The 9,108-nt window shown below is 34.3% G+C and overlaps 1 protein-coding gene across 4 annotated transcripts in view; it reads right to left on the bottom strand.

The window, feature by feature from the left end:
* Positions 1-5,868: 5,868 nt before the first annotated feature.
* LOC109205433 overlaps positions 5,869-9,108 on the bottom strand; it is a 6,620-nt gene continuing 3,380 nt past the window's right edge. For 2 of the 4 annotated variants that reach the window (XM_019368143.1, XM_019368144.1), the window contains exons 2-5: positions 7,802-8,010; positions 7,550-7,642; positions 7,158-7,471; positions 5,869-5,959 (exon numbers count right to left, since the gene is read on the bottom strand). In XM_019368143.1, the coding sequence (XP_019223688.1) occupies positions 7,184-7,471; positions 7,550-7,642; positions 7,802-7,957 (537 nt within the window). In that variant the 5' untranslated portion in view covers positions 7,958-8,010 and the 3' untranslated portion in view covers positions 5,869-5,959; positions 7,158-7,183. Of the gene's footprint in view, positions 5,960-7,157; positions 7,472-7,549; positions 7,643-7,801; positions 8,011-8,584; positions 8,679-8,970; positions 9,101-9,108 lie in introns of those variants that run through there. The other 2 variants (XR_002064667.1, XM_019368145.1) reach the window with 2 other exon arrangements.

Here is a 9,108-nt window from a genome sequence, read left to right as displayed (position 1 = left end):
TTGTTGACCATCGTGTTCACTCCTTCCATGGCATTCACTTGTTTTGGCCCTTGAACTTGTTGAAGTGAGCCTTGGCCAATTGATTCATTGTGGTTGTCAATTCCGCTATAGCTTGTCCATGATCATGTAGCTACTTGTGTAGGTGAATAACATTTGGGTCACCTTGAGGAACATTAGCTCTACTTTGCCAAGCCGAAGAGGTATCCGCCATCTCATCCAATATTTCACAAGCTTCGGAATACGGCGTGTTCATGAAATTACCCCTGGCGAGTTGATTCACCACACACTGATTAGTTGTATTGATCCTCCCATAAAAGGTTTGTTGGATCATGGCCTCAGTCATGTCGTTGTTAGGGCTCTCTTTGACCATTGTTCGTACCTCTCCCAAATTTCATGTAACGGCTCATTTGGATCTTGTTTAAAAGCAAAGATCTCATCTATTAGCGTTTCCATATGTCCCGGAGAAAAGAACTTTGCGATGAACTTCTCGGCCAACTCATCCCAAGTGTGTATGGAATGGTTGGGTAACCTCTCTAGCCAATCCAAAGCCTTCTCCCTTAGAGAAAATGGGAAAAGCCTTAACCTCAATGCGTCCTCGGATACATTAGTCTACTTGCTCCCCTAGCACGTGTCAACAAAACCTTTGAAGTAAACTTTTTTTCAACTTACGTATTTTTCTGAGACCCATGAACAGATGATAGAATAATATGACACATGGGGAATCAAGAACATAAGCATCTCTAGTATTTCTATGAATAGAGTCATTTATGGAAATTGCGCATTTGCTCGTTTCGTTTGTGTCGTATAGATCATGCCAAAAGAAAGAAGATATAGCCTTAACATACCTGAGCCAATTCTTTTGACAATCGCTCTAACACATGTCTTTTGCGACGAAACACGCAACGGAGGATCGAAGTAGGAAAAAATCCGTATAACTTCGCATGAATTCCTTGTTGAAGATCCCTACTTGGTAGATGTAGAACATCTCATTTTGGTGAATTTGATCAAACTTTTGTATGGCCTCTTTGCTGGAACAGTAACATTCCCATTCATCTCTTTATTATTGTTGAAGATTCTTATACACTCACGTTACTTTTGTGTCTTTTACATAAAAATACCCAAAAGTGCATAAACCATTGTTATAATCCTGTGCATAACTAGTCAGTCTATTGCATAAACCAACAGACTGAGTTGTTAAAGTCAATGATACAGCAATCAAATCTTAAGTTTCCGTCAAAGATTGAGCATTTAGACATGTAATATTAGACTCTTGTAAAGAAACTCTTTTATGGCTATACCAAACAGATTCATTGATAAGGTTGATTGTATATAACGAAAACCTCTTTACTGAGCAAGTAAATTAACCACTTGGGAAGCCTCTCAAGTGGTTAAACAAAAAACGGAGGGGAAGAGGAGAAGTGTCTTTTTACATTCATATAAGTATTAGAGATGTCTATGTTCTTCAATTCTCATATATTTTATTATTCTATCGTCTGTTCATGGGTCTCAAAAGATATGTAAGTTGACAAAGTTTATTTTATGATATTAATCAGAGGTATAATGGTCTTCTGAGGTTCCGAGAAGTTTATTAACGTACTTCTCATGCATTGCATTCACATACATGTGCATTTATCCATGACTCAGACGGCGTTATATACGTGTATATATGTATATATATGCATATGGGATATGGAAAAAGGTTACGACGTTATATACACATCACCACCTAATCAGCTGGTATACAATAATAATGTTGCCCATAGTGGCTGAAATGATATGATGGTCTAAGATTATTTGATATCAAATGAGACAGGGTACCGGCCTACCCGTAAGTCTGTAGCAAAACTTTGACACGTTGACTCTTAGACTCGGCTGCACTTCGAATGAGGTGGAGTCTTACCGATCTTTTACTGAATACCAATCTCGTCAACTATGAGGGCTCGTCAAACTGATTATCTATACCTGTAGACATGAGTGCAGCGTCCCCAACAAAAGGACGTCAGTACGATTAATGTACTGAGTAAGTAAGGCGCATAAATAAGTACATAACAGACATGGAAGAAATATATAATAAATGACTCAACCTGTCCTAATAATGACATTGTATATAGTCCAACATTTCAGCAAACATTAATGGCTATGTCCCTTTATTTCTTTCACCATTTAATTGAAAAAAATGAGATAACCATATGCGTTGAAAAAATTTAAAACTTTTTTTCTTGACCCCACCTTTATGGGAAGTGATTTCCACATTAAGTAAAAACGTACCTCATTAGCTAAACAAACTCTTTTTCTGAAGTCGAACTTAAATTGAATTTTCTTTTAAAATTAAATAAATTGATCACTTAAAGATAACTAAAAGTAATCGTAAAAGTAAAATTAGTAACCTGAACATAAGACGGGATTATTTGTTACTATTTAAATTTTATTACACCCTTCGGAAATAATGATAGTATCATGCATATGCGTATGAATGTCATGTCGTGCATAGATACATGTTTCATAACATCATCAGGCTTCTGAGGGCATCCCATCATATCATCTCAGCCACTGTGGGCAGAATCATCAACGTATACCAGCTGATCAGGTGGTGGTGCATATATAACGTCATAACCTTTTCCCATATCCCATATATATAATATACATATATACCCGTATATAACGCCATCTGGTCATGGGTCAATGTGCATGTATAAATACATGAAATGCATATGAAATATGTTAATAAAATCTCTTAGTACGTCATAAGACCATTATGCCTCTGATTAATATCATGACGTAAACTTTATCAACTTACATATTTTTGAGACCCATGAACAGATGATAGAATAATAAGACATATGGGAATTCAAGAATAACCATCTGAGAGAAACCATAGAAATGAGCAACATTATCCAATCTCTTACTCTTCATTCATACAAACTGAGTTGTGCAGACTAATAACTAGCTGCTTATCATATGCATTTCTAATTCCTCCCTCACATATGTCTCGTGTGACCTTTACAAAAAGTTACCATCAACACTAGATTCTAAGGGCAAATTACGATTGATACCTAATTTTTCCTATATATATATATATATATATATATATATACTTTCAAAATAGTGCATATGTATCATCATTTGATTTATAAACACACACAAGTATTTTTTATAATTTTCTATAAATTTTAAAGGCTTTAAATCAATTTATTCCTGTATTTTATTTTATATAAATACTCAATAATTATCCTTCAAATTATTTTATGATTATTTAATCATCTAAACTCATCATTTATACCAGCATGTCCTATACCTTCATTCAATTAGTCAAATCTTTCAGTTGATGCAGGTTCTCACCCGCATCACATCTAAGATATAGAATAGATTTGGGTGTTGCAATGCATATAAAATGTGACGGAGAAATTAAAGTGATTTACAGAGAAGAATAACTCAGGAATTCTGTTAATTGTAACAACAAATGAGGAAAGTATGAATATAGATTAAAAAAAATAAGCCTCTACTCAGATTGAATAAGGTGACTAAAGTGTCATGGGATCTCCCCAATGAAGGCTGGATAAAGGTTAATACAGTTGGGGCGTCAAGAGGAAATCCTGGCAGGAGTGCTATAGGATTTGTAACTAGAGATGAACAAGGAGATGTGTTGTTTGCCAGATGAAAGGAAATTAACGAGGGGACTAATTATACGGAGGCTGAGACAGTAGCTATCTTGGAGGCATTGAGGTACTGTGTGCAAAATGTAATTTGAGGGTGTCACACATTATGAGGGAAGGCAACAAATTGGCTGATGATTTAGCTAATTATTCTCTCGATACTGGTAATTTTGCTCTAACTTTTTGCAGGGTTCTTTACTGTGAACATCCCATATCATGCTTTTCAAGACATAAGCATGAACAAGAAAAGAAGGCATGAGCAGTTCATAGCCACAAATCTGCTTAACAAATGTCGAAAAGGAAGATACATGAAGCTGTTTTACACACAGCAGTAGGAGTACAATCGCAACATAGTGGTCTTCATGCATACTGCGCGGTTCCATCAGATTACTGATCATAACACATTTGGAGATGAGAATGCTGGCCAGATGTTTAGGCAGAAATTTCAAATATTAAGGAACAAGTAGCACCTTCCTACAGCATTCAAATTAGCCAGGAAAAGCAACAGAGAAAAGGTAGGACTCCTCAAAGCTGCAGATACAGGGCATACTGATCAACTGGGCTTTACCACCAGTTAGTGTGAGGATGGTGGCAGCATGGAAGAGAGCTGGGAGGAGTTTCTCCTTGTTCTTGAAAATTGCTTCGAGAAAATATTTTCAAAAAGTTCTCCAACGCTAATAGAACAACACATATGTCCAAACGGTGATTGAGACAACAAAATAGATATTATCAAGTGTTTGTTCTAAATAGTTAGTTGCTCCTTGTTCGAATTAATTTTTTTTTTTGGTTCCATTTTTTCCCCTTTTTTTCTTCCTCAATCTTTTCATTTTGATATCCTTTCTTCTCACCTCTTAGTACCCGTCACTTATTCAGGAAAAGTTAAAACTACTTCTCTAAATACAGCCAAAAATCCTTTTCCTTCAAAATCAAAATAACATCCTAAAAGTATTCCGCCTTAAGATCATCTCTACCCAATTAAAATATTTTATCATTTTCTTTCATATAAGACCCACAAAAGTAAAAGGGTAGAAATCGAAGAGACAACCATGTTTGAAGTTCACTTGGGCGAGAAAAGAGTAGAATGTTAAAGTATAAAGAGAAAAAATTTGATACCCCCTTCGTTTCCATCAAAATTTTAAATGAAATATTTTTGTTCAACTTACCCATTGTTGTCTTGTTTTCAAGATGCCATTTTTTAAACTTCTTGTCCCCTTAATTTATAAATCATTACTGAAGATTCTAGCACAATGAGACTATTCAAGAACATCTTATAAAAATTGATCATCACTAAAGTGATGTTAAGAATGTAAATATTTTTTGTCCAAGGAAAAAGCATCCAAATCAAGCGGGAGTGTGTGATAGTAATTGTATTAGTGCACAATTGACAATTTATAGAAAACCACAAATTTGACAATTCATAAAAAACCACAAGTATGGTTTACGATCAATTTTCTCATCATTCTATGCCTCACGATCAACCAATTATATCATGTTGCTATATGTTTAGACCATGGCCAACACTGCAAGAAAAACTGCCTTTAAGGAAGGGAAATATGGTCCCTAAAGATCCAAATCTGGTCCTAATAAATCAATTGCGACGGGAAAAAGTTGATCGCCACCCGTCGCAATAGCTTTCGCCGCTAAAGGTCAACAACGACGGTTCTAAAAAACTGGTCGTTAAAGTGTTTTAGAGACGAGAGAAAAAGCTAGTCGTTAAATACTTTTAGAGACAACATATCTCGTCCCTAATAGGCCATTAACATATTATTCCAATATATATTTTTTGGTCGTGAAATAATATTAGAGACCAGCCTTTCCGTCCCTAATAGATGATTAATATATTATGAAAAATATATATTTTCCAACCGTCAACACTTTTAGCGACTAGAATTTAACTGGCCGTAGATTATATTTTAGAGATGAGACCCACTGGTCTCTATTTAAAATAACTGTAGTAACTTTAAGGACAGTATTTCTGGTCTCTTATTAACCACATGTAGTCCTAAAACTCGATGTCACAAAAAATTATTTTATAAATAAATATCAAATTGCTACTAAAAAGTCTTGATATAAAAAGATATTAATTACAATGTTAACATTCCATGATGTTAGTTTCAATAATAATGAATGCCTCTACCCCATACAAGAGTAAAAACTTCTATTTCTCTCTACTCCACATTTTCCCATTCTAAACATTTATGTTGTAACNGACAACAATATCAAGTTTTACATAATATTCCTAGCAAAGTAATAATGAGCTTGTATGTCTTCCAAACTTGCATTCTTGTAGCTTCAATCTTCAAAACCTGTAAGTACAAAATTTTGAAAATACGATGAATAACTATTAGTAAAATAATATATGTAAAACTACATTTGCAAGAACATAACTAATACAAACATTGGCATGTTAATCATTTTGGCACATAATGGTCTGGAAATTTGTCCATACGTGTCCTGAAAAGGCCTAGGTAAAGTAAAACGAAGTCACGCATATATTTTTTCTGATAGAAAATTTAACCTACAATATAAGTTCAACTCTGCAATTAGAAATCTCTACATAGTACATAATTGGTGGTTTGGTGCTATCACCCAGCATCATTTATCATAACGTGTGCAAGTGTCATTTGTCACTTATTGACAAAATAGAAAATATCAACAGAGGAAACTCTCCTCGTCAACTCTTCAGAATCTAAGTTTGTAATGTTAGCAGCATCATAATATGTAAAGGAGTCACTATAAGACAGCTTTCAGAAGAAGTACGTTGATGGTGTGAACCATCTTTAGATTTTGAAATGGCTTTTTGGGTGAAAATGCGCTTCTATCCATCTAAAAAAATGCACTTTGATCTGTACCTTTACTCCACTTTGATATGCTTACAGGTGATTACTTCTATCAAAAGTTATAATGTCTTAAATATATATAATACCTGTTTGACCCAACAAGTGTACAATTGGACAAAAGTGCATGTCAAGCAGCACAAAAGCTTATAGAAAAAGTATGTGTGTCCAGAATCGTTATACAGGCAGCACATGGATGCTTCAAAGAAGCTCCTGACCCCAGCTAATGTAATAAGAAATACAACAAATCAGACTAAACACGAAATGAACGCTTATTTAAAGAGCAGGCAATAAAATGGATTTAGTAAAGCATATACTTCCATCACCAAAACACTTGACGCATTTTAACCACCTAATACTATGGATTTGCACTTAAAGAACTAACAGAATTCAGCCTTCTTTATGCTTTTTTCCTTACAATGTGGCAAGTCTTATATATCTCTTTCCATGGTGAACAGAAACTTGGGCACACGAATCTTGGATCAATGATAATAGAATTAGTTGTGATAAAAGAATCCCAATACATATGGTATAGTGATGGGATTTCTTCTGTTTACTCATAGTTTACTCGCTAGTAAAATCAAACAACTGATATAATCTATAAGATAGAAATGACCATATGCAAATCAACAAAAAAAATTAAAAAGTAAGGTATATTATTACTAACTTGGCCAGCAGACAAAAAAATAGTGGTCATTCAGTTGAAACGGGCGATATCGTAGGCGAGACATGTGATTGTTGAGCAGCGAATGATTCCCTTATTTTCTTCATTTCTTTCATCTCATCTTCTAAGGTAGACAAGCGGTCCTGTAATGAATTATTTTCCTTATTCAAAGATTTGTTTTCCTCTCGAGTTGAACGTAGCGCGGACAGTAATTCAACCTTTGAAGAAGTGCCACCTTTCAAGTCTTTCGCCTTTACTCCACTCCCAAAGCCAAATACATAGCTACGAGTATGAGGTCCACAACATTTTTCCCCACCCTTTACATCAAAGGCAAACATGTCAAAAAATACCTCGTAAATATTTTCTTTAAGAATATAGATATTTTATCATAGTACCTTTTGATAAATAATCTCTCGAATAGGTTTGCTACCAATATCATGAAGCATCTTCAACTTAGCTCGGTTTGCTGCATTCCTATTGCTTCTTGCCTTTGTAAAATAATAAGCTTAAATATAATTAATGTAACAAATTTAAATAGTACACTTAGGTTTGATTCCAAGTATAGCGGAAAAAAGATATTTGGTGTCAGGGAAGGAATCAGACAGCAGATGCTTTGGCAAAATAGACTATTAAATCACTGGGCATACCTGAAAACTTTCTGATGAAAAATGTTCCTTTACTAAGCACTCCCATTCTTTCTTATCTACTCCCTTTGGAATATTCTTAAGAGCCTGTTGGATTGGCTTATCCTTCACATATTTTGCATGCAAGTGTCTTCTCCATTTATTCCATAACTCTTTCATCCATCCAAGATATGATTACGATAATCATTCATGTCAACACTCTCAAATTTATCCTACAATAATCAAAGTATTGGTTGATTAAATGCATCGAAAGATACTATCAGCAAAGTGATACAATTCTGAATTCCTCTTCAGTTATGAAGCTACCATGAAGCCTTTTCAGTAAAAACATAAAAAGAGAACGAAAAATAATTCACCTACATTGCTACACTTTTTGCAAGAAAGTAAAGAAGATAACTTCTCCTAGCTTTCAAGACTTCCAGGTTCAAGTACTATTTTCAACTAAGACTTGAATTTCCTCTTGGATGATGCTCACACCATAGCTATTCAACTTTCCCAGTCCAAATAAAGTTTCACAATCAAGGACTCATTCAAACAATTATTAAACTCAACTCTCAGTTAAACAAATAACTTAGAAACTCAATCAAGGATTGAGATCACAATTGGCAGCAACAACTGAAACACAAATGAAGTTTTTTAAAACTTACAATAGCTATGACAGACTTCAGCTCAATACACATAAATCAAGAAACTGAAATCGCAATTAAAAAATCTAAACACATTCATCGGAAAAAAGACTTAAAAATACTCAAAATGTACAAACATACTCTTGACTATATTTGTTACCTCAATAGCCGCCCACATATGATTTAACTTTTCTTGCTTAATATCATTCCACGATGATACTCCCAACGGACACATACCGCGATTATGTACAGTTCTGCCCAAGTTCTAAAACATCTTTAAAAAGAAAGTATGTACCAGATTTTTATTTTTTGAACAGATGAAAATGAATAGTAGACTTGCAATCCTTCATTTTTTGAACATAAAAAATGAAAATCTTTTTCAGATGTAAAATACATACGCCAATATCTTTATTTCATTACAAGCAACAATGAATTGCAATTTTCCCAGATGGTATCTCATTACTGCATTTACATTCAGAGTAGGTACTGATAAAATAAAAGAGAAATCAATACACTAATATTTATGCTATAGGATATGTCACTAACCATTACTCAAACAACCTGTTGCTAACTCCTGTTCTATGTAGATGCAAACCAGACAAGGTTGCAACAGTAACTTTGGTATCACCTTCTTCTCAATTGTAGGTCAATTAATAAGCTTTTACATATTCTCATTCATGAAAT

The sequence above is a fragment of the Nicotiana attenuata genome, unplaced genomic scaffold (assembly GCF_001879085.1).
Source record: "Nicotiana attenuata strain UT unplaced genomic scaffold, NIATTr2, whole genome shotgun sequence".
Classification (NCBI taxonomy): Eukaryota; Viridiplantae; Streptophyta; class Magnoliopsida; order Solanales; family Solanaceae; genus Nicotiana; species Nicotiana attenuata.
Note: the sequence above shows the minus strand (reverse complement) of the source record. Positions and strands in the feature narration are given on the sequence as shown.